This window comes from Tauraco erythrolophus, chromosome 5 (genome assembly GCF_009769465.1).
Source record: "Tauraco erythrolophus isolate bTauEry1 chromosome 5, bTauEry1.pri, whole genome shotgun sequence".
NCBI classification, from domain to species: domain Eukaryota; kingdom Metazoa; phylum Chordata; class Aves; order Musophagiformes; family Musophagidae; genus Tauraco; species Tauraco erythrolophus.
In genome coordinates this window covers 30,422,649-30,449,281 of record NC_141469.1, presented here as the reverse complement: position 1 = coordinate 30,449,281, position 26,633 = coordinate 30,422,649, and the positions used below count along the sequence as shown (strand labels likewise).

The window sequence follows — 26,633 nt, the reverse complement described above, 5'->3', positions numbered from 1 at the left end:
ATTGCTGCTAAATGTTACCTGGGTCATCACCTCTGTTGTACTCTGCTGTTTTGCAGGAAAAGTGTGTCTGGCAGATACTAAAAAGTTAACTTCTGCATCAGTACACGGGATTAAATTGGGATCTAACCACATCTTAGCTTCGTTTTGCGAGAACCGGGTTGATCTGTTTATGTTGCCTGTGGGCACGAGTGTCTTTGTGAATGTCTGTGTGCTGTAGAAGCCTAATGGAGTGCAGAAGCAGCTTTTAAACCTATTGGACCATTTCAACCAAAGCTGATAGAGGATCATAGATCAAGATTCTACGTATTTAATGAGAATAAGGAACTAGGTAACAGGTAGAGACCGTAATAATAGTTCTGTTAAAGAAAATGCTATACTTCAGCCCAACTTTAATTAGACGTTAGGGATCCTACCCATGTCAGTAGGAAGACAGACTTCATTTTGTTTTACTGTGTAGAGGATAACCTGTTCTTCAGTGAGTAATGTCCTCATTTTCCCTGAAGTACTAATATCATAAAGCAGAGGGAAGAAATTAAATAGAAATTATCATTGTTTTCTGTATTTCTGTGACAGTTTTCTTCCTTTGTGCCTTATTGTGTCAGTACTGTGGAGATCGTGTGCGTGATGCAGGATGTATAGAGTTCAGGATAACACGATGGGGGTAGCTTGAAACTGAAGCATTACCACAGGCTACAAAAGGAAACATTTGTTTAATAACTTACTGATTGAATTATGAAATATTTTACTGGCATTGGAAATAGAATCAAGAGTTCTTTGCACTGGAGTTAATCCCTCTTATAGGTAAAACACAACTTAGAAGTCGAGTTTTGTGCACACTGAGAAAGTAATTTCATCTTCCTCATTGTTATAAGTGTTTGCAATCTTAGACTTGCAAGTATGATCATATTCAAGGCCTTACAACAGGGTTTCTGAATGGACTTCATTGTAAGAAGTAATTCACAAATCCTTTTGATAATTCATGCTTTTACAATACTTCAAGTGGAATATTGCTTAAAAGTAATTACTGTATGTTTAATTAGTGTCCTGATAAATCATACATCATTTACTAAGCTCAAATGATTTGTCTACTCATTTTTGCCTTGGGTAGGATATTAAGTGAAATCTGTGAGAGCAAATCTGTAGAATAGAATAAAATGATCTATATAAGCTTCTTTGTCAGGCGCCCATGGTTCGTGTGTATAATAACCTCTTTTCCATATACTTGTTCAGCCTCCATTAATACTGTGTAAAAACTTTGAGAATTGTCCTTTTACAGAGAGTTCTGTAGGTCTGTGTTCCTCTGTGGCCTTTGGTTTGCTCTGGACTTGGCTCTTAACAGCTTCACTGAACATCTCCTAGATCCCACCTGGCCTCTCCATGCTGGTTGTGATTTTGTAGACTTCAGACACACTTTGCCTACGATGTTGTTTTTTCAGGTTGGAAAAGTCACAGCCTACTCAATCATTCTTTGGCCAGAAGTTCCTCTTAACGATAAGTAAATCAGAACTACACTTACTCAAGATATGAGCAAACCATGGATTTGCATAGTGGCATCATTGTTTTCTATTGTTTTTCCAGTGGCTCCCAATATTTGACTTTGGATTTTTTGCCAAGTGGTGAGCCAATGTTTTTCCGAAGTTGTCTGCCGAAGCCCCAAGAATCCTGCTCGTGAGCTCAGAGGCTGTCATTCTATATCTGATGATAAAACTTTTCTTCCTGTGTTTACCAGTCGAAACTCATCTTACCATTTTATTACCTGTTAGTCAGACTTTAAAATCTTGTGCAGTTCTTCAGTCTGCTCTTGTTGTTATTATCCTGAATAATTTTGCACTGGTAGCAACCTTTCAGACCTCATTGCTTTCCTCATTTTTGCAGATTGTGTGTGAAAACAAAACCCCCAGGGTCCTAAAGAACTTCAGTGGTGACATCCCGCTCTCTGAGAAGTGGTAGTTTAACAGTTCCTCCCTATTTATGGTTAAGAGTTATTTATCCGTTTTGAGCCCCTTCCTCTTATGCTATGACTCCTTAGTTTTCTTAGAAGCCTTTAGTTGAGGTATTTTGACAGAAGCTATTTGAATTCTAGAGGCTGCCAGCTGAATTGCCATTATTCACAAGCTTCTTGACCCCTTCAGAGAGCTCCCAAGAGGTTCCCTCTGCAGAAGCCATGTTATGTCTTCCCAGACAGATCTTCCTGTTATTTTCTACCTATTTTAGCTTTGGATATATTTTGTTAAGTTGCTTGGTATGAACATCAGGCTCACAGAACTAGTGTTGTTTGAGTCCCCTTAGAGTCCTTTTTGTTTTTAGAGATTGCTATCTTTAAACTCCAGACATCAAGGAAGTTTTAAGTGAGAGGTGATTCATCTGATTCATTCTTGAACTCTTAAAACTCTTGGGTGAATATTTTTTAGTATTTTTATAACAAGTTAGTGAGTTTTGTCTGTTTTCACCATAGCCTCTTCCACAGTTACTTTATTGATAACATCTGATTCTCTCTATTTGTTGTTGAGACTACAATACCTCTGTTGTTAATTGGCAAATATTCCATCTTTACAGAAGTGGAGAAAATAGGAATAGAGGTATTTTGTTACTAAATTGTTGCTCCTTTATTTGGAAATGGTCTGATACTAAATCTTTGAGTATGTTCTGAGAGATGGAGATGCTGTGGGTCTACTGAGGACTAGAGCAAAAAATTCTGTGTGTGTAGATCCTTAGTTTTCTCATACCTATATATATATTTGGTTCTTGCCTCAGTCACTAGTCATGTTATCAGTAAAAGAGAGAATTCGGTTACAAAACAGAACTTTGTGGACCTTTTCTTACTCATGCTGCCTGGGTGGTGACTAATCATAGAATTGTTTGGGTTGGAAGAGACCTTGAAGATCGAGTCCAACCATTAACCTAACACTGCCAGGTCCACTACTAAGCCATGTCCCTAAGCACCACATCCTACATGTCTTTTAAATATCTCCAGGGATGATGCCTCAACCACTTCCCTGGGCAGCCTGTTCCAATGCTTCACAAATCACTGCTTTTCAATAGTGTTTTTAAACTGGAAGATCACATTAAGCTTGTGACTGCTCCTTATTACATGCTTGTGAATGCCAGCTTAACCATGGGGGAAATGTTGGAGACAGGAGATTATTTTCAGAATGATGGACCCATTAGCTAGAACAATAAGCAATCCAATATACATGGAATAGCTGCTGGATATGCTCGTTCATCAAATTGATAAATGTATTTACTTTCTAGTTACTGTAACTCACCAACTAGGAGAAGAAAATTTTCTTTCCCTTGTCTGAATCAAGGAGCTGTCAAATGCGTACGTTATGGCACAAACTGATTCTTTTAGTAAATCAGTTCTTATGCTATGCAGTATGACATTATTCATAAGTATATTTTTAATGATCTAGTCAAGTTTACTGTAGTTAATCCTTTAAGTCTGAAATAGCTGGTATTTCATGCTTCTCAATCTAGCCTTATTATTCAGCAGAGTTTGAACTACAGATTAAATAGATTAAATACTCGTCCGCTTAAGATTTTTGTACTGCCAGGTCTCTAAGACTTTAGTTTTTAAGTCATAACTGATGTTAATGTCTTTCTCCATTATTTGCTTTTAAGTATTTCAAAGACCAAAACCGCAAAGGGCATCGAGAGTCTTGTGCAGCAGCATGACTGAGATGCAAATACGAGAAAAGCGCTAGCAAAGACGTAACCAGTATCTGATCTGCTGCAGGGACGAAGTGATAAGTAAAGGCTGTCATGTAGCAAAACAAACTGTTAAAGGGGGAAAATAATGTAAAAATAATACAGAAGATGATAAAACTATGACAAAGCAGCATTTGGTGTTTTGAGGTGAAAAAGGACATAACACCAAAACCAAGCTTTACACCTGTATCTAGTATTGCTTCTTTTTCAACTGGAAGCAAGCTATATAGATGTTTAAGATGTTTGTTCTGTTATATTATTCTGCCTGCTTTTTCCAAGGGGAACAAAAATTACAGAGAGTGAAGATTGTGTTTATTTTGGTGTTTTGCAAACATTTGGCTTTGTTCTTTCCAGACTTCAAGAGTCCTTGTAAAATTGCTGATTCTTCTACGTGTTTTATGAAGCTTGACAGCTTGTTTCATATTGTGGCACAATACCAGTGTTTTCATGTTTTAGTCTTACATACCTGGTTTTGTTGCGTTTGTTTATCTGCGTACTGACCTTGCAAGAGTTCTGATGTACAAGTGGATTCTTAAACATAGTTTCTCCTTTCCACTGTAGGTCTATTACATCTTGTTTAATTGATATGGGGTTTTTTTGCCATTTTCCTTAATCTATTTGGATGTACTCTTGATGAAGCCTCTTTTAGTGCACCTGATAATTGGCAAAAGGAGATGAAATTTATAGTGGGGATAACTTACCTTCACGCTTTCTGCAAGGTGTAGCTGTGTCCATCGGCTGTTAGATGCTGGCACTGTTCACGTTTATTTGTGGGAGCTTAAAAAGTAGAATATTTTGCCATATGCTTTTGCAGTGTAAGGAGGAGGAATGAGGCATCCTTGGAAAAGCATGTTTTGCTGTTTGCTGATCTGTATTGCAATTCTAGAATAAGATGAATAATTTAATCTTCTCCAGCTTGGTATTCAAGTTGTCTCACTTCTTATTGTTGCAATTGTAGTCTAAAATTGTGTATGGTGTAGATTATTTAAATATTACAATAGCCTATATTGTAGTATATTTAAAGTTTTATTTCCTTAGCATATTAGAATGACTTTGTAAAAAGATGAACACCTGTTTTATACAGTTGGTTTCTAATTTTGATTTTTCTGCCTGTATTTTATTTCGTTCACTCTTTAGCAACATGAAACGTGCACATTTTCAGTACCGCGACTTTAAGATAAGATTATATAATTTATAAAGGCATGGAAAAGAAGCATTTATATTTCTGGGATAGTTAGCATTTACATTAAAAAAAAAAAAAAACCACAAAAAAGAAGCCCAACCAACTCACAGAAGTTACCTTTCTAGTTTGTCTTTTGGTTTATAACATTTGATCCTACAAGCAATCCTTTATCAAAACTCATGTGATATTGCAATGCAAATAAACTTGATTAAATGTCTTAAATTCATGCTTTCCCTATTATATTCCTGTTGAAGTAAGACTGAAGAAAATTGTATTTGTCTTTACATAGCAAAGTTGCCTTTTCCGTAAAAATTAATGGACAGCTGTGCATATTCATATAAACAAACCCATGTCTGCTTAGTGTCTTGCATTGATTAGTCTCTTAACTAGCTGTTCAGGAGTAAGAAAACTTCTCAGCAGAAAGAAGGAAATAATAGTTGATTGGGAACAGAGTTATCAGCCTTTCAACTGCAAAGCTTCCCTTAAGCAATCCTTTAGCTGGCTGTTGATGGAAATTCCTCTGCTCTCCTCCTGGTATTGGGTTTCTTTTCTTTGTGCAACTGACCAGATTCAGTATGAATAAGTTTTTTCAACCCCTCCTCCCCATCTTATTTTTAACAATACCGGTCTCAAATTAAAAGTGGCAGTGTTTAACCTTGTCTGAACACTGGGTTTGTGTGGTATCTGATAACGTGAGTGCTGTTATGAAGCCTTAGCGTGTGAATAAAAGGTGTCAGTGTGTTATACCAGCTTTCCTTTTACTTAGCTCCATACATCAAATGCAGTAAAGTGAACTGTATTCACTCTCAAGATAGATTCCTGAAACGAGGATAGTAGGTAAAACAGAGTTTTAAAAGCCACTTACTTGAGTGGATTTAGTGTAGGGGGCACATGAGGCTTCAGAGTTAGTTCTCATGTAGTGAGAGAGACAGAGAAAAGATCTGTGCCAATCAACTAATGTTACATGAAATGTCATTGTAACTCAAGTAATAACATTGATGAAGAAACCATCCTCTGAAACGAGGGGAGATTCAATTAAACGTAAGAGCCTGGAAACACATTCCAGTAGAAAGAGCACATAAACCAGCATAAAGGTAGCTTTCAGTTTGTTTTTTTTACTTATAACAGTTACAAAAATTGACTTTAAATAAATGGTTTGTTACTTCAGTCTGCCCGTATTCCCTGAAAAGAGGCAACCACGTCACCCCATGTCACTTTGCTCTGTTGCCTCAGATCTTTATACTGTATTTTTTATCAGAAGTGCTGAAGAATTCTATTTTGATGAGTGTGGATGGTGGTTTTATCCCGTGCTAGAATGTAATTTTTAAAATAGCACTGTAAGCATTTAAGACCTCATAAACGAAACTAACTTTTGCCATCTTACACAGTTTAAACAGTCTTTTGAATCCCAATCCAACACAGCATTAATTTCAGATGAGCATGAGATGCGGTGAAGTTCAGGTCACTGTGGGCTGGTGTAGGAAGAAAGGATTAGGTGCTATCAGCTACAGAATGTGTCTGTATGCACATACCTTTTCTTCTTGTAATTGTGCTAATGAGCATGCACTCAGCTACCATCGGCTGGTAACAGGAATCATGAGTTGGGAAAAGCAGGTCAATTCACTTCAGGATCTACCAGCATCTTAGAAAAGCTGAGCGAATCATCAGGCAGACACTAAGGAGAAGAAAACTGAGGTATCCTGAGTCTGTGTACTGAGAAGGAATGCAGTGAGTACGTCAGGAATCTTTTTTTTGTTTTTTAAAAAAAGCTATTTAATTTAACACTGAGAAGGTATAAAACAAAGTTGTTATTGGATTTTTTATACTTCTTGGTAATAAATAAACACAGAATTTCTTATCTGAAGAGTTACAGCCTGAATATGAGCCAGAAATAAGTATTGTAAATAATAAATATTATTTCTGGTACAAAAATTCAATCTGTATTGGTACACAGGGGTGAGAAAAATGTTTACATGTTGTAATTGTCTAAACTACACATCCTTTATTACAACAAAGTAACCTCTCTGAGCATGGCTTTTGTCAAGTGTATCCAAACAGTTAAGTTGCCAAACAATGACTGACTAGATGGATATCTAATCCTAAAATCAGCGGATGGCTGAGCATGGCCAGGTTTGTCCACCAAGTAAAAGATGGAGTAGTGGAAAATGAAGGCATTTATTAAGTGGTTTAGAATGGCAAATGGTGTTCTCATCTGAAAAAGAGATGAGAGAGTGGAACTGATGAGAGATTACGCTGATAGCAACTGGTGTGCCTTCCTTGTAGTTTTGCCTTCTGGTTTGGACTGTCCGCTCCACAAAGTTAGCTCAGGATAGAAAGTGATTTCATGACTTGGAACAACATTGACGATGAATAATACTTGCTTTTAACCGAGAGATGGCAGTTACGGTGGTGGTTTTCTTGGTTTATGTTTTAACCCAGAGCATTTAACTCCAAAACAAAAAAAAAATAAATGATAACTTTGATTTCTTTATTCCTAAGAAATGTGTTAGTCCATTGGATTGTGAATAAGAGCTGAAAACCTCAAATCCTTTAAAATAAAACAAGAAACCTAGAAAACCAGAATCTAAGAAAATTGAATTTAAGTTCTTAAATGGTTTCATAACTTTGTTTCATGTACTCTTGATAACTGAGATATTTTGGCTGGATTTCAAATACATCAGGCAGAGCTTCACGGAAAGCACTGAGGACAGCTAAACCCGGACATGTTTCAGAAAAAGTGTTACTACCCAAATCATCTGGCAGGATTGTAACACTGGAAAAATCTGAAAATGGCAGGGAGGTGAGAGAGAATAAAAGAAGGTGCTGAGCTTGCTAGTTATTCTTGTTTCTTGGTTCTGCTGTTCAAAGATTACTTTATTCTGAACAATACATTTCATCTTTGCAAGACAGCTTTTCCTGCTCAATCATGCTGTGAAATCACATGCTAATGGTTTTTTAATATCATTTAGCTGCCATAAAACAGATAGTAAAACTACATTTTAGTAGCATGACCATATTGTAAGATTGGATGGGTGAAGGTGATGAGCTACAAAAGAGTAAGCCTTTGTTTAAATGCATATATCTCTTCATAATGAGCAGAATTAGCAAGGGAAATTACATAAAACGACTGAAAGTTAAATAGATTTTTGTTCAAGTCTGATAAAATTATTTCCACTTGTGACAGCTCCCCTTTCAGCTAAAGCATAGTACACTTGGGATTTATTTTCAAATTGGCAATCAGAAATGAGGAACATGAAGGGGTACATTTTCCAAGCGATTAGTAGGAGGTATGCAAACAAATCCTATTATTTCTTAGTGGGATTAGAGCACATACCTTCAGTACACTGCTTTGAAGAATTCCCCTTAAGCATTCTTCTAGACTTCTAGCTGCAAAAATAGCTACAATAGTAAATTTGGTAGAAGAAAATAATTTGGGGCATAGCTGGTTTGATTATGTACCACACATAAGCCTGCAAATCAAAAGAGCATTAAAAACATCTAGTAATCTCTTAACTAAAGATATTTCTTAAGTTTCTCTGTGTTGTCCAAAGATTTCTGTTGACTGAATGTTTGAGTTCAGCAGGCTTGAATGATTCTTCTGCGCTGCCTAGAGCCAATACAGCTTCAATACCTCTGCTCAAGATCACATAATTTCTTATCTAGTACAATTTATTTTTTTTTCAGCTTGTGGAATTTCCAGTAGCTGAGTAGTAAGTTGTTACTGAAACAAAAAATTGGTCTTTCCAAGATAATTCTGTAGCACTCATGAAACTATTTTTCATCTTCCGATCCTAGTTTATGTTGATACTACGATGTAAGATCTAAAACGATGTGTAATTTGAAGGCTTTTCATTAGCCCAGGGATGCCAGAGACAAGCTGTGTACAATTCATTTAAATTATTCATATCCTTTTACTTAATAGCTAGTGGATTTCCTCTAATGAAGTGTCAGTGGTTTGCCATGGGACTGCTCCTTCCCGTTCATCTGTCAGTTTAAAGCACAAAATTTGAGGTGCATATATGGCAGTTATAGGGACTGAGCAAATTTAGGGGTAGGTGCATTATCTTCATCTCCTTCACTGAAGAGTCAGCTTTCTGCTTTCTTACAGGCTTTATCCTTCCCATTGTAAGAAAACTTAGGTCAAACTTGTCACACTATTTTAGAAGTTGTTGAAGCTTATTGCTTAGGGTGTCTTGGCCTGAAACACTGATTTTATGAACTTTCAGTTTTGTTATGTCTTTGTTACAACATTAAACCACACTTAGCAGCATGGACATGCTATTTCCTCTCTGCCCCATGAAAATGTAAGATCCTCGGTCTTTCCTGAATGTTTTAGCTGTATGACATGAATTAAATTGAGAATTTTTATAAAATGTGTGCCCCCCTGGCTTTGCCAAATTGTCTGTGGTTTTGGGAAGAAAAGTTTGTATCATTTTCTGAAGAGCAAAAATACAACTGCCAGTTTACTTATTTCTGTATAATCCTTGACAAGCCATGAGTTATCTCGGTGCTCTGTTTTTTTCCCTTTGTTTGCTTCAGCAGTTCATTTTGTTTCCATATGTTTTTTCAGTTCTCAGGATGGCTTACGTGATTCCCCCCTCAGCTCCACCTCCAGCAGTGACTATGAGAGTGTTTCTGTCACTACATGTAGTCTCTCCAGCATATACGCTCTGAGGTAATAACATCACTTCGCAGCCAGATTTGACGAATGGTAATTGAATTATGCTTGGCTAAAAATTTTCATTGAAGTAACAATCAAGTGACAGCAACACTTGTGAGTGTTCTTCCTTTTGAACAGCAGGTTCTCTTTTTTTTCTTTCTCCCTAGCAGTTTCCCTCAGTGCTGTGCCAATGGAGAGGCAGCTATTTACGGAGGAGTTTTAATGCAAGCGGCAATGAATTATATATGTTTGTGATCCCCCTTTTATTTGTCCGTGTAGCGTTTCTTGAGAGACATCAGGTTTTAGCTTGAAAAGAACGAAATATGTGTCTTAGCTCGGTCTTGGCTTTCTAGAAAACATGTGTTTTTTCATTTTGTTTCACTTAGTGAAATGAGGTGTTGAAATAAGGAGAGTGTTCCAGTTAATAATTTAACTTCCGCAGTATCATTGACCAAAATTACTAAGAATACTAGGTTATATTTTCATCTTCTGAAACTGCGTTGAGAGTTTTAACTGTAATTGGTTTTGTTCAGAGCACTTATTGAGAATTATAAAAGAATAAAGTTTAGGGCAGAAAAATATTACTAAAGCAGAAATGTGAGTTCTTTGCTTTTTTTAGGGTATGCATAACATACATGTATGTGATATATTGCGTACATTGTATGCAATAACTTTACTACCCTGGTACGGGCAGATTGAAATACCACTACTTCTGTTGAGGTAGATGATCTTCTGCTGTTTCTTGTCCTCCCCTTTTCATGTGTTTATCTCCATCTAGCACTTCATTCGAACTTCAGGAATTCCCAATTTTGTCTAGGTTTGAGGATAGAAAGAGGAGGTTAGAAGTTCTTTTCTAGTAGTGATAGAGGAAATAGTACATATAATAATACGCCTTTTTTTTAGGATGTGCACATGTTCAGGCTCAATTTTTTTAGAGTTCCGTATTTTTAAAACAAGGGCAGAAAGATGAGGCGAAAACTATTTTTTCATGGTTTTAATTTTGAAATACATTTCCTTTCAACTGCTCTTCAAACAAAACCCAATCTACCTGCATGCAACAGTTGCCCTCTTCTAAATGCTGTATGCATCAGACTTTCACACAGGGCTGCTCTTCTAGGAAAAACTAACTCTGTCTCAGTCAAAACCAGGACAGGACAATAGAAATAACGTCAGGTATTCTTCAGGAATAATTGGAGCAGTGAGAATAAGTAAATCTTCATTAGGTACACCACCTCTTTTCAAGGCCTTACTGTACTGGCTTTGTATGTTAGCATCAATACAGTGGCAACTACAATACTTAGGTAAATTAGATCTGTCTTGTCCCTTTTTCAGTTTTTTATTCTTGAAGTTTGATTTGGAAGACAGTATTTTTACATGTGCATTTGTGCTTTTGTCTGCTGACCTATAGCATTGTATCATCCCTGGGTGTCATGCAAGAAACCTAAGTTACCTATTTTTCTGTATTCAATTGATACTAGTAGAGATCTAGCTATTGTAGTTTATGATCCAATAAAAAAATAACTAAGTCCCTACTTGACTATACTAATGTGAATTTCCCCTTTTGAAATATTTAGTTTTAAAAAAGTTTAAACTCATTTTAACAACTTAATAAAATAAAAGAAGGAAAAAGAAAAGCTCAGAAGTCTGACTGCTTTAGTAGTAGTATGTCCCTAGATCTGCATGCATATAAATGTAATATTCAGTACATCTATTTGTGTTTTTTCTTGAGTATGTTCTCTTTAATGGCCTCTCTCATTTTTTATCTTGTGTTACCTAAAAAGTTTTATTTGGCTAGTAAACAACTTCTCTAGAGTTGTATCATTTGTTTATACAACAAGCGTGTTCCTTGCAAAGACAATCTCTACAAAAGGTTCTTTTGTGAAAAAAATGAGTTCTCCCTGATGTCATGTGCATATCCAAAATAATACTGAATTTTTTTATTTTCTTTTTTCCTCTGAAATATGCCATTTTAATGTACTTAACTTCTTGCTGTTTTCACTTAATAATTAGAAATTTAAATGTAACATTTCCAATGTTTTCTGAAAAACAATTAGCCTAACATAGAATTCTTTAAATGCGTTTATTTGGCCTTTCAACCTCCCGTGAATCATAATGAATTCCTTTGTGCTATTAGATAACCAATACTGAGGCTGAAAGTTGTGTTGTCAGGTTGCACTGTGTTTTGGAAATACTCAAGTGCCTTCCAACAATTCTGCTCCGATAGCAAAACCAGCTTAGCCAGAATTGCGCAGTGTGTTGAATGAATGGCTAGTGTATTAAATAGCATAGAATGAATGGATTTGAAACAATGAAGTATTGTATATATGGAATTCTATATATGGATACATTTATGTCTTCTAAATGGTGAACCAGGGAGAAAATTCTCACTCCTGGGATCCCAGAGCACCATTCAACCCAAGGTCATTGTTTGCCATTTTGGTTTTTATTGGGAGGAAAAAGCTGTTAGGACTGTAAGGAACCGTTTGGGACCTGTTCGAGAAGGCTGCTTCACATCAGCCTGTGATTTACTGCCTTAGACTTTTTCCATCATCAACCAGTGATGTGTAATTTTTTGAGCTGTATTCATCCCACCTAATTTTAGGCACCAAACTGATATACTTAGCTTAGGAGTTTTGCTGCTGTAGGTTCCTTCTTTAGTCAATGGAGAGAAAAGTGGAAACCTCGGTTAAGCGTGTAATTTGTTGAAATGCATCAGGGCCAAAGATTTTCAGTCTTAAATCAGAACTATGATTGCATACTTTGATTACTGACTGTGCTCACACAGTAATTTGAAAAATGTTTTAAAACCTTGCTTGAGGTTTCTAGAGCACAAATTGAAAAAAGGTACAGAGGGCTTCTCAAATGGTTTTGCTAAGGCAAGGTTGATGATTTCAGTGGTACCCAATCTGTATAGAAGGGTGCTCCTTCTATTCTGAGGTCTGATGGTCAAGAAGTTAAATGCTCAGCCCAGTTCAGAAGATGATTTTTTGCAAAATGTTCATTAAGCAGTATCCAGACTTGAGGTGCCCATATCAGCAGTGAACTTTCTCAGCAAAGAATAAATGTATTCTGTGTATTTCAGGTTTCAGAGAACAGAAATATACAGACTCACAGAGTATGCAGAATTTTTTTGTTACATCAATGTGACTGTGGAATAATATTGCTGACTTGAGTAAAAAACGAAATGTCTATAACTGCAGCAGGGAAGTGGCAATTGGTCCATTGTTTATATTAGCTCCAGGAAACAATCCATCCAGTTTTTCCTTTTTAATGGCTTCTTTTCTGTAAATATAACTTCTAGAACAATTTTTAATATAACTTACTGAATTGTAAATAGGCAACTAATAAAATACACTGCTGGAATCTTATCCATTACATCGTTGGAAGTAGTAAAGTCAGTAGCTTTTAGAAATGAACTGCAGGAATTTGTCCATCAGCTTTCAACACGAATTAGAATTTATTGGGCAAAATCCCGAGAGAGTCATTAATTTGAGTGGAAACCTAAGTGAAGGCTATTCATATGCTAACAGAATGAGATTACTTGATATGCTTAAAGCCAAGAATGAACCTAAATTCTTTGAAAGACTGGAGCTAGAAAATGGCAAGAAAAGTGTTGTTTTGGGGATGATGAGGAAAAATAAGTGAGACAACAGAACAACAAGGTAGTTATGGTTGGTTGATTTCAAGCCTCAGTGTAGTTTTTGGAGTAAGACAGTGCAAGGGGAGCTTGAATACAGCTTCATCAGTGTTTCTTGGTTTGCCTGCCTAAAGTACCTGGTAAAGCCTACTTCTTCATTTTAAGGTTATGATGAGCCAATAAATGGCAACTTTAAATACAAATAATAACTTAAAACTAACCTTAATGATACAACATATGCCTTCTCTGGTCAACAGTCAGTTTTAGTCTGTTTATAGTCTGTAAAACGAGATATGAGGTATATTGTGACTCGGGTCTGTGCCCAAACAGCAAGATTCTGCCAGCAATTAGAGTGGGTTATTTATCTGGCTATTTCTGTTAGAATATCTGTGTTTGCATACATGTGGGCAGAGGCCAAGGTCATTGGCTAGCTGGATATAGTTGAAGGCTATCACTTTATTGTGTATTTTGAGTATATCCCTGTTAGTATAAACACACATGTGAAAACAGGCGGGGAAGGTTATCTTGGCGTGTAAATGGGAGACGAGATTTTGATTAGCTGCTTCAGAAATAGATGGTGTTTTGCAGGAGACTGTCTGAAGCTACCTTGCCAGTCAGTTTGCGGAATTATACAACAGCCCAGGTTGGAGGGAACGTACAAAGATCATCTGGTCCAACTTGTCATAAGAAAGGGAGCCTAAATGAGATCTAGCACCCTGGCCAGTCCCATCTTTAAAATCCCCAGTGATGGGAACTCCAAGTCCCTGGGGAGGCTGTTCCAGTGATGAATTTTTCTCGTTGTAAAAAAAACTTCTTTCCTATCTTGAGATAAGACCTCTCCCAGTGCAATTTGTACCCATTGCCCCTTGCTTTTCTCCACAGGGCTCCTTGTGAAGAGAGCCTCCATCCTCTTTGTAGCTCACCTTTCAGTACTGGAATTCTATGAGAAGGTCACCCCTAAGCCTTCTCTTCTCCAGGAAGAAAAGACTTAACACCTTCAGCCTTTCTTCATAGGGCAGGTTCCAGCTCTTGATCATCTTCATGGCCCTCCTTTAGACCTTCTCCAGTCTCTCTGCATCTTTCTTGAATCATGGGGACCAGAACTGGACACAGTACTCCAGGTGTGGCCTCACAAGCACTTGGTAGAGTGGGATGATCACATCTCCGTCTCTGCTAGTAATGCCCCTGTGGATGCAGTCCAGGATCTGATTTGCCTTTGTTGCTGACTCCTTGCTCTGCTGACTCCTGCTCAGCTTGTCCACCAGGACCCCCAGGTCCCTTTCCGCAAGGCTGCTCCCCAGCCTGCACTGGGCTCTATGTTGTCCCCAGAGCACGACCTTACACTTGTCTCTGTTAAACTCCATGCCGTTCCTGTGAGCTCACTCTTCCAGCCTGTCCGGGTCACTCTAAGGTGACTCTTCATTCTGATGTGTCCCCCTCACCACCCAGTGTGGCGTCATTAGCCAACTTAGTGATGGTGCTCTCAATCCCATCGTCCAGAGCATTTATGAAGATGTTGAACAGTGTGGGTCCCACTGTCGATGCCTGAGGGTCCCCCTCTTGTGACAGTCTGGCAGCCTGAGTGAAAACCATTGATCACCATCCTCTGAGTGCAGCCTGGGAGCCAGTTTCCTGCCCATCTCACAGACCAAGCCAAGTTCTTGTGGGTGGACAGTTTCTTACAATGCCAGGTTTTGCTCTGTGTTTATTTATCAGTAGACCTCAGTGTCTTGAAGAGAATGAAAGAAGGCAAATTTACTCCATCATTCAGCAGGACTGTGAATTATACTAGGAGAATTCAGTTCTTCCATCTCATGATCCACAGCCATCTATTAGCCTGTGCTATCAAAGGTACAGCACAGACCACACAACCACAAGTTTTAATAAAGAGATCACAACTACTCCTGAAGATCTTTTAGATTGTAGTTTCAAGGACAACAAATGCACTAGCAATGTATTTTAACTGGTGTCTCACAGCCTACCTGATCAGCTGTGTCTCCAGGTCTCTTGCAGTTTTACTATTGTTTAACCTGGTCAGGTTATACTTGTTTAAGCTATGCAAAATGACAGATTAATTCTGTAGTAATGTTTGGTACTGTCACTTTTGTTTCAATCAATGCATTACTGTAGATTTTCTTTCTCCTTTTTTCTGTGGAGCTCTTCTCTATGGAAAGACAGCTCATAGCCGAAAAAGGCTAGTGATAATGCCTTTAAATGTACTGTACTGGAATCATGGAAATAAGGAGCTCAGTGAGAAGAGTTGTGGGAAGAGACGTTTATACCTTGAACAATTCAGAGTGACTTCTAGAATAGATGCTCTTCCTGCCTAATGATTTTGAACTGCAAACTGTCCATGTGTGTTAGGCACTGTGAGTCTGTGCAGTTTTGTATAGCTCTGTCACTCAAGCAGCATGAGAATATTAAATATGCATATTAATACAGTCATCAACAGGCTGCTGTGTACAGTCATCTTGCTTTGCTGCTAAATCCCTTGCCCCAACAACCAGCTGAGCAGTATCAGCAAAACAAAAAAAGTCAGTGTTGATGAGGTCTGTCAGCTTTTGCTTATGATTTTAGTCGGTGAGACATATGTGACTGAAGCAGATGTCTCTGGTTTTTCACCGCCAGGATTCTTCTTGATGTGTTTCTTGCCTGTCTTGTTCTTCACCCTGCAAGACTGAAGAATCAAATCTCCAAACGTTGCAGCATTTTCTAAGCTGTAATGTTCCCTTTTAGGAAATTCCACAAGGTATTTTTTGGTGTGTTACATGCATGTCTTTGACTTCAGTAACAAGTAACTGATTTAGATTTTATTTTCTCAAGGAATAACCCAGGCAGCTTGTGTGAACTACTTGTTAACAAGTGCTTATTACAGTGAGGAGGTGAAAATTCAGTTGTTCAAAGTTTTTTTTTTTAGTCTTTTCCTATTAAAATGATAAGCTTCATATTTTAGAGATGTGAAATGTTAAAATGTCTGATATGGTTGAAGTAAATTAAATATAAAATATGTTGCTCTGTGTAAATCAAGTGAAACAGGGCAATATTTTAAGCTGAATAGCGTCAGTGGCAAAGGTAATAAGTCTATTCTAGCAAAATTGGTAGACACCTCAAAATTTGCCGTTTGGGGGCTATATTCCAGGTGGCATATCATCTGGCTGGAGACTGACACAAAGTGATCATAATAATGAGTTTGTGTACTTGTTTCTGTATAGCTCACTTGTAGCTTTCATTTTTAGTAATGTGGCCACATTTATAATCATGTTCATTTTAATGATGTGTAAAAAATCTGTTGTTGAATGTCACTTGGTGTTCCCTGTACTACTAATAGAACAAAAATTGCTAGCTTTCAGAAATTAAATTTTGTTTTACAGATTATTTTTTCCTCAAAAAAAAGCCTCTTAGAATAGCATGTCTGAGAGTTTTGAGATTATGTGTAATTAACTAAAATCACTACAGTAAGTGCAGGTTTTGCAGAGTGTTTGGCAGTGCCTAAAACCAAGATACATTGTAAAACCACAGTTACATTGGAGGAAGAAAAAAAAGATTTCCTCATACAGTAGCACTGAAGGTGAAAAATAAAGGGAAAGCTTTCTTTTCTAATTAAAATTTTAAGGCTCCACCTAATACTTTAATTAGCTTTTCTCAGCTTTGACTCCCTTGGCTGGTTACCCAGTTCCTGCTGGATTCTCCTAGATCCTAGGATGCTTTAATGCTTCAGATGGTTGTTCTGTTTTATTTTTTGAGGGAACTGATGGAGGCAGTATGAAAACATCGTGCTAATAAGTTTCCCTATCCCTCAGTGTTTCTCTTGCTGGAAAATGTTTTTCACTGTGGCTTCTGCATCTCTTTCTGCCACACACAGGAGTTGCAACTCGGGAGAGTATCTGCTGGAATTGGATGCTAAATTAGTTCACTTTTTACTGTGCCATGCAGAATAGTTGCTTGCGTATCGCAGAGGACATTGCTGAAGAGCTATATGAAATGACTCTTTTCTCTTGGAAGTATTTGTATCCGGCATCAGGTATCCAGGTTCTGTCTGTCCCGTGTCGAGTTCTGGATGAGATGTAGAAGCTGGTGCTGATGTGTTTCTATCCCTGTATCAGATACAAGAGCTGGTATTACATACCATTTCTTCACAAATGCTGTACTATTTCTGTTTTTCACTTTCAGTTTTTCCAGTTCAGGATTATTTTCGAAGTCTAAATATTTCTGTTCTCTAATCGCATATTATTTGTCCTTTTGCCATGTAAGTGAAAGTTTGAGAGCTTTAAATGTGTTTGATTACAAGGAACTGTTGGGAAAAAATGTCACCGTGGAACTGAGAAATATTCTAACTTTGGTATTTTCAGTTCTATTTTTTCTTGAATTTTACAATATTCTTCTCTTGCAGGTTTTGTCCGTTTTGCTTTAAGTTTTGAGACAAATACTAAATGTAGTACCTTGAAAGTATCTGACGTTAAATTTAATGGTTAGAAAACGCACTTGTTGATTATTAACGCTCTTAAGTTGTTTGTTCATATGCACTCTTACAGAAGTTTTATCTGTAATGACCAAAAAAGCTATTTGGGAGAGAGCACTGCTAAAGTTGATAAATCCTGCTCTGGCTATGTTGTTCATTTTAATTTCTATTTGAAATACAGTATCTTTGCTTTCTTCTGAAAACCCAGACAGGAGTAGTAATGAGTTGGAATAGGCCAGTTGTCTAGGTAGTTTCTTATGGTGGATCTATTTAACGAGATGCTGCTTCAACAGCTGTGATTTTTGAAAAGTCTAAGATGGTAAATATGAGAATGCTCTGCAGTTTGAGTTGAAGAGCTGAGGAAGGATTCAAGAAGATGTTCTTCCAATGGAGTGGGCAGCTGCAGAAGCTGCCAGGGTACAGAGCAGAAGTTGTTGCTGTAGATTTCAAATTCGGTAGTCTTCAACGTTCAGGAATTTTTCCTGATTGAAGATATCACTGAGGACATACGGCTAATCCCATTAGCTAAATTACTTATTTTATTTAGCTGACCTCAGATTGCCCACCTCAGCTGGGGCAAAAGAAGCTAAGAAGGGGCTTCTGCAAATCTTGCAGCGTATGAAAAATAATTCCCCTACTGTGGAATTCAAAAGATTGACAGCAGATGGGGCTTTTAGCACATGTCCTACCATGTATGGAGCTGGGCATTGCTAATACATGTGATAATACTGTATACAGTCTAGTCAAGTCCACTCCTTCTGGTGATGACTAGCTGGATTGTTCATGATAAAGGGATTTGCATGCAGTTGTATTATTTGTTTCTCAAGACAGTCTTGAAGCCTTGGGAATGCTTTATGGGTAGGGATTTTTTCCCTCTTCAGCCTTTTCTGTTAAAATACAGAGAAAATACCTAAGGGATTGCATTTTAAAACCCTTTTGACTTAATAAAATATTAGAGTTAAAAAGTCAAGAAATCAAGTTCTGATACAAAGCTTTTTTTAGTCTGCTTTAAATGTAGCTTCTGGGGTCATTCCTTAAAATATAGTTCTTAGCTAAATAACTATATGCTGTTACTCAATAAGACATGTTCTTGATCTCGTTTAAATAATTGTAAAATTGAGTGTGTAGCCACCCCCTTCACTTAAAGTAATTGCAAGAAACCATTAATTTCACAGTTTTCTTCCCAACTATATCAAAACTAGTACATGTTAGAAACCAAAGCGTTTTATCCTGCTGTTTATTGTGTTTCTAGTGAGAGTATCCAAAAAGAAATGCTAGAGGTACTACAAAAAGCAGAGTGGGAAGTAGTAATTTTTTTCTTTACTGCCATGGAGTCATACTTCTTTTACTAAACCTCTGTCGTTTTCTTCTTGTCATTCCTTCTGTATACAGCCTTTGTTGTTCCCCAATTAATGTCTGATCTTTTAGATGGCCGTTGGAGCCATTGTTTGTTCTTTTGGTTTTTTTGTTGTTGTGGGTTTGTGGTTTGTTTTTGGTTTGGTTTGGTTTTGTTTATTTTTTTCCAAATAGGAACCCAGAGTTTACTACAGCCTTATGAAGTATAAAAGTAAGAGTAATAAGAGTAATAGCTTAGGAAAGACAGGTTGACAGGTTAGTGGTGGGGTTTCCAGTTACAGCCTACACAAGTATCAGTGGGATGAATGTACCAGTTACTGAAGTAGTTTTAGAAATCATGTGCATACAATAACATAGATTTGCCTGCTAAAGTTTTAGGTTGTTTTTTTATTTCCTTAAAGTAGGAAGAAATTCAGATGGGAGAGAAAAAACTTAAGTATTGTCCATTGAATTAAAAATATCATTGATATTGTACCCAGAGCCATTGTGCTAAATTCTGTATGAACGAAAATGAAAGCCAGGGAGCTCATGATAATGTTTTTTGAGAACTACTTTAAGAACTAGAATATTCAAAAGATATATATGGAAATTCGTGTACATGATGTAACTATATATACACGGATATATCTTTATCTTAGTTGTTCAAAACGTGGCATTTTGAGTAATAGGCAGGAAAGATTCATTAAGGCCAACTAGTACAAATGAATTGATGCCATGTAAGTCCAAGGAACTGCACTATTTAATGTGTTGTGAGCATCCTCTCATAAATTTTTCAATGAACTATAATTGACATTTAAGAATTGGGCTATTGTTCCTTCGCCAAAACTTTCAGCATGTTTTACAGCTGCAATGTCCTTTTATGTAAATAGAAATGTGTGAAATCGTAGAAGACCTCTTGCAAAATTGTCACGTTTCCTTACTGTAGAAGACGTCTCATCTGCTTCCATATAGCATGTATGAAATTTTGCTGAAGAACAACTTTGTCTCAAAATTTATCACTCTGGTTTTGCAAAGTAGGTAAAGCTCTGCATCAGGATACTACCATTTAATACATGGATTTTTAATTCATTCACAAGCTTTGAATTCACACTACAGCAGGAAGGTGTTACCTCTTTTTGTTGCAAATAGTTGCATGCTACTTAAGCATGTGCAGTTTGCTGGAGATTTTGAGCAGGTGAATCGGAATCACTGATGTCACAGGTATTTGTATAAGAAAAAAGGCATCAGGGTAGTCACTGAATTACGTGCTAACACTTGTCGAGTAAACATTTGTAGTATTGTTCATAGAGCTCTTAAGTGTTTTGCTCTTAGACCTTGTTGGGATGAGTTGGTCTTGCTGGAATGTGAGCCCTCTCAGTTTAAAGGCACCACTGACAGTCTTCTGAAATCTGTGCCTGAAAGTAGTTGAGATCAAAGATGTTGCCTGAAATCAGTCAATTCAGAGCAGATTGCAGGTTTAATGGACCAAATACTTCGAGACAAATTTGGAAGGAAACATCTGTAGGTGGTCACAAATTTCTGCTGCTACTGACTATTTTTTGAGCACAGGTGTGAAATATTTAAATTTGGACCAGCTTTTAATCGATTGGCTTTGGTTGTTCAGTTTTAGACTTTGCTGGTTTTACTGGTTTTGGATGAGTGTCAATGACCAAAAAATTCAACACAAGGCTGGTGGTATCACAGATGGATACCTGAAATAACTGGTCACTTCTAAAAGTGTCAGTCATAATCTTCTAGTTCCACAGTCCTTTTTTCCATTATGTGTGGACACTACTGCTTAACCTGGCTCAGAAATATTATCCTTTGGGACTTATAAGCTGTAAAGCAGATTGGTTCCACGAGTGAAAGATGGTATTGTGTACAATTACATTGTTGAGTGTTGTTTGCTTGTACGTATTTGACTAAATTTCAGTCAAGCTTTGAGATCAGGCGGTTGTTCTAGAGACACATCTTTAAAGTGTTGAAAGTGTCTTGCTACTCTTCTAACATGGCAAATGGAGAGTAATTTTAAATTTCTAGGTAAACACTAGCCAACGTAAGTAAAAAGCTAATTCATTGTATCTGCCAAAGGGTATCTGTTCCTGTATAATGTGTAAGCAAGTTTACTGTTTGGAGTCAACCTTTTACGTACTGTCTTCTTTCTTGATACTCACCTTCAGACATGTTAACTTTACAGCATTTTTGCAATATGAAAAATACATTTTAAGTATTTTTTGTATGATAAACATTTCACCAGGGGAATTCAATGCTTATTTTGGTCTTATCTCTTCTTAAGCTAATTCCTTGAGTAACGCAGGGTTCCCTTCAACAAAGAAGTTGAGAAAATAAGGCTTGTCTCTAGCTACTTAGTTTGGCTATTAGTATTCTACAGTGATTCTGCAGATATCAGCAGTGAAAAGTTCGAGATCTGAGTGTAGTCTGACATTAATGAAATGCTTCCTACACATCTGGTATCAGCTGAGAATTTTGAGAAAATTATGCATGTTAGATAAGCCAAGTAGGAATGGTATTCCTTATAGAACTAAAAAGATAACTTATTTGAATGAATAATTTGGAGAAAAGGTAAGCTGAACACTTCAGATGAAATTTCAGGTTTATTTTCTATAATATCAATTTAAAAAGTCAAGACAATCTTTAACATTCGCATAGATGCCATCACTGCTGTTCGGGATACCTTGTTGTAAGAAAAGCTGTGACTCTTGCTATTTGTCTGAAACAATTGCAATGTTTCTCTTCTTACAGTATTTCTGCCTGCCTCTACAATATTAGTTTTCTGGCTACGTTCTTTAACAGTAAGATATATTTTAAAATAAAGAGCAGATGGTCATTAGTCATTCTTAGAGAGTAATTTTTGTTTAAATCTGACTGAGTCCTGTTGGTAAAGGCGAAGTAATTGTTTCTAACTCTGTAGTGATTTGTAGGTCCAGTTTTAAATTATTCTGGAGCACTCATTTTTCACTTTGCAGTGGCACAAGCAATCCCAAATACAAAATATCCTCTTTTCTGAACCTCTTGTATGTGGATATTGTACTTTATACGTGACGGTGCATATGAAATTGTTATAAATGTTAGTGTGTGTATGATCTGACCTGCCATGCCACAGTGCTGAAGCAATTCCTTTTTGCTCTGTGCTAGGGATTTTTAGGACAAAGAAAGTTGCAGCCAGTCTTGTGGTGGGACATGACCAGTCTTAATGACACACCACAAAATCTAACACAGAATAGCCTAGAACAGAAGTAGATCAAGCCACATTGCTTGAAGGAATTAGGAAGTAGGTAAAACGGCATTCCTCCCAGTAGGATGAGACTTGGAAAGGCAAATGTAATTATTAAATTGGTCAGAATTGCAGAATGAGCCTCTTTTCCTTTCTGCGAAACAGGAAAGGACTAAATAGCTTATTTTCTTGAAAAGCATTCTTCACAGCTCCTTGCCCACTCAACACCTTACTTTGAAACATTTTTTTCAGCTGTGATTTGGAGGGAAGAGTCATCCTTGAATCAGTGCCCCTGCTTTCCCCTGCACTAAGGTTTTTGCTTATTGGGATTTTCAGAGACACCATTGTTTTGAGGTTATATAATTACATACATACTGCATTTGTCTCTGTTCTGAGGTCCGTGCTTGCCTTGGAGAGCAATTTGTAGTGCAAATGTGCTCATCACTGTAAGATCAATTCTTCTAAAACACGGAAAAGAGTAGACTTTATTTGGCCATGTCAGGAGGCAAACAAACTTCTTCATTGGTATATGTGAGTGTTTGTGCAAATAAGCAATCGTTTACCTGGAGATGATTGTGAATCAGGGATCACCCCTTGACTCTTACTGCCTTTCTGTTTACTCCTTCACAAGCCACGCTCTTACATGACCTTTTCATTGTCTTGAACACAAACCTTTCCACACTGGCAGACTTACTATTACATGTATGTAGTATATCCCTCATGGAAAAGGAAAGGAAAAACGGAGAGAGAAAATTCTCACTCAGTCTTCAGTATCTTTAATGAACCTAGTCAGTCATAGTGCTGAGGGAACTGTAATCACGGAAATTAACATCTTTTTACAAGAATTTGCTTTTGTTAATAGCAGTAGATAACAAGAATAAAACGCGTTTCTTGCAAGCCTGCTCTTTCCTCTGTTTTTGAAAGAATGGGAAGCCAGTTAAGGTACTCATGCTACACATTTTCCATTGATATTTCTATCAATAACGAGTCTCTAGTTATTTATTTATTTTCATTTCTGTTTTTACTAGGGCTTTTAAGATTGTGTGGTCTCATAAATTCATTTTTAGGTTTTAAAGGATCACTTGTATAGGCTACAGGTAGAATTTCAAAACTTTATCCCATTAAATTTTGTTATAAATAGTTATAAATGTTACCTGTGTATCTTAGCATAGAATCATAGAACGGTTAGAATTGGAAGGGACCTCAAAGATCATCTAGTTCCAACCCCCCTGCCATGGGCAGGGAAACCCTCCACTACACCAGGTTGCCCAAAGCCTCATCCACCTGGCCTTCAACATTTCCAGGGATGGGACATCTACAACTTCTCTAGGCAAGCTGTTCCAGTGTTCCAATTTCTTCCTTATATCTAATCTAAATCTCCCCTCTTTCAGTTTAAAGCCATTGCCCCTTGTCCTATCACTACACGCCCTTGTAAAAAGTCCCTCTCCAGCTTTCCTGTAGGCCCCCTTTAGGTACTGGAAGGCTGTGATAATATCACCCTGGAGCCTTCTCTTCTCCAGGCTGAACAGCCCCAACTCTCTCAGCCTGTCTTAACTGTTCATGCATACTGCTGTAGGGATGGGATCTGCAAGGTGGTGAATGTTTCAGCATGTAATAAAAGCAGATTGAAGTCGGAATGTGTTAGAAACTACTTCCTTCATTATGCATGCTGTTTCTGCAGTCAGTAACTTTTTTTTTACATAGTAGTTGTCTGCGTAGTAGAGAGTGCTTGAGTTTTGGACAAGCCAAAATATGTTTATAAGTAAAATATTCTATTTTTTTTGCAATCATTGATGAGATTAATTTCTTTCCAAAATGTGGGGAAAGTGGTTCAGTGTTGCTCTCTATCTTAATGTAGTGAAGACGTGTCTCCTTTGGTCAACACTGTAAATCCTTAGGACTTCAGTGTTATTACATCCTGCACTCTACTCCCACTTAAGTGTTTTTCCATTAGCAAAGTGCTACTTTTTCCCAAAGTACTTCTTTTTAAAAAAAGTACATCTTGATTTACAAACAGCTTAGGTAATTTCTGATATTTGAAGAAGCTAGATTCCCACCAAAGCTTCCCTGTGGTCTCAGGTTGTTTCAAGCTTCCTCTCCATGAAGGGTGGGGGGGTGGAAATGGCTGGCAACTGTGCATCTGTTTTTTTAAAAGAAAATTTAAATCTGTAGTAGCCAGTTGGTGACACGTTTCAATCTCTTTGGAGTTGATGAACCATTGTGTTAAAATAGTCTGACATTTCAGCAATTTCTACATTTAGGATTATAAGAGGACTAATCTACCTCTCTACTGTGTAAATTATATTTTATCACTGTTCTTTATGGTTTTTTTTAATGTAAGGTTATACTTAGATTCTATTCTCACTCTTTTAAGATAATATAATTCAGAAATTCTTTTTTCAAATTAACTTTCATGTTAATAAATTTCTAAGTTGACTTCAGAACTGACCTCATTTTTAGGTTGATATTCCTCTTCCAGATTTTTGGTGGAGTTATGGTCTCGGGACTGAGATTTTAGAAGAAGTTAATGTGAAAAATGGCAGAGCACTTTGTAATAGCTAAGGAAAATGCAATAAAATACAGACAAATTATTTTCTGCTTAAAACTTTTTGCAGCTATGCCACAGAGTAAAAATCAAACATGATGGTGATTGATTGCATGTTGATTGACTTCAACAAGAATTTACAGCAATTAGTTCCCATTTGCTGTAGAGTCCTGTCTGAGTCATAAATCCTTAAAGACTTGCTGAACATCCTGAAGGACTGAGTGAAGATTTACATTACTTTTCTTTACTTTTTTTTTTTCCTCTGACAGCAGTTTAATGACGAGTTCTTGTTCATCTGATGACATTGATCAGGAAGAAATCCAGCTCGCTTTGCAGGCTGCTCAAATGGCCACCCGAGAAAAGATCAGATCCAGGTTTCATGGCAGTAATGATCTTATTCACCGCCTTTTTGTCTGTATCTCAGGTATGACAGTAGCCTTTCGCTCTGAATGTAAAAACTATTCGTTCTTTTTTTGGTGCACATAAAGTTATGGTAAATCAGACCAGAGATGAAGTTGCAGCAAGACTGTGTTTTGGGGCCTGAGTTGCAGACTGATGTAGAAAGACTTGTTACCTGATGAGAACTTAAGAATCAGAGATGCAGACATCTTAGACCTGTAGTGATGAAGAGTTTGGGCATGCCATCAGGTTTGACTTGAAAGTGCTTCCTTGTTCCTGGTGATGCTCTGCAGAAGCAGAAGAAATTTGCTTTGGGAAGAAATTTGGTGCAGCAGTTGTATTTTGATGCAAAAAAAAATCTCTAAGTGTTTCCTGCCAAAGAACAAGGAAGATGTGTATCTAATTGCAGGTAGCATAAAGGCCAGAATGCAACTTGGCCGTTATGGAAAATTAGTTTAATTAAATGTTCCATTTTTATTTCTAACACAAGCAATTGATCCCCTCAAAAATAAATACGAGGCTGTTACTGGTAGCAACAGTCAAATTTACTTTTTTTTTTAGGGTATGTAATAGTCTAGTAATAGTTTACCTGTTTTCTTGAATTCCCAGGTGTTGCTGACCAGCTGCAGACAAACTATGCTAGTGATCTGAGAAGTATCTTAAAGACCTTGTTTGAAGTTATGGCAACCAAACCTGAAACAGAAGATAAGGAAAAGCAAAAGAAAGGTAAAGAGATTTAAGCATTTGTTTCCTGTAGTGAATTTCTGCTGATAGCCCCATGAGGATCCATGATCTATTTGACAAGAATATCCTTAATTCTGTGTTAACTTTTGACAGGGCTCACTGTACAGTGATTTGACTCAAGTTTAAAAAAAAAGTCATGGAAACAGATTGTAAACAGGATGAAGTCACTGGGAAGTGTAGGTACACAGGAGTATGTCTTGAGGCAAATGTTGAAAGAGTTAGAGCCTTCAGAGTGCAACTGCTCATTTCCATTGTATATTCTATTCCTGTGTATAACAGAACAGTGTTTGTAGCCCATGTAGTCATGACATAATCTGTGCAGGGTTTGGACTTAATATATTGATTTTTATTTTTTTCTCGTATTTCGCACTGGACACATTTTAATTTGCCAAGACATTTATCTTTGATTGTGAAGATTAAATAGCTGTGTAAAAAGAGCAGACTATAAGATGAGAATGCCCAGGAAAATGCTGAAATCTGGCCTGTCTTGTAGAAATTGCAGAATGCTGAATTTGACTTTAAAATGGAAAAATATTGACTTCTGAATTCTAAATAATTAAGATAACAGAACCAGAACTACATCATGAGCCAGCACCAGAAATTTTTTCTGTCACCATTTTGATTTTTCTTTTTCAAAGAGGCAAGTCTGCTAACTTATCTAAAAATAACCATGTCATCCCAGTGAGACTGCAATTACCTCTGTGCTTTGTTATGATTAGAACTATCAC

General features: G+C 37.1%; 1 protein-coding gene across 1 annotated transcript in view; it reads left to right on the top strand.

Annotated features, from left to right (window-relative positions):
- ZFYVE28 (zinc finger FYVE-type containing 28) overlaps window positions 1-26,633 on the top strand; it is a 155,864-nt gene that overhangs the window by 114,131 nt on the left and 15,100 nt on the right. Inside the window, exons 9-11 of the mRNA XM_086611727.1 lie at window positions 9,462-9,566; window positions 25,032-25,186; window positions 25,771-25,887. Coding sequence (XP_086467853.1) covers window positions 9,462-9,566; window positions 25,032-25,186; window positions 25,771-25,887 — 377 coding nt within the window. The remainder of the gene's footprint in view (window positions 1-9,461; window positions 9,567-25,031; window positions 25,187-25,770; window positions 25,888-26,633) is intronic.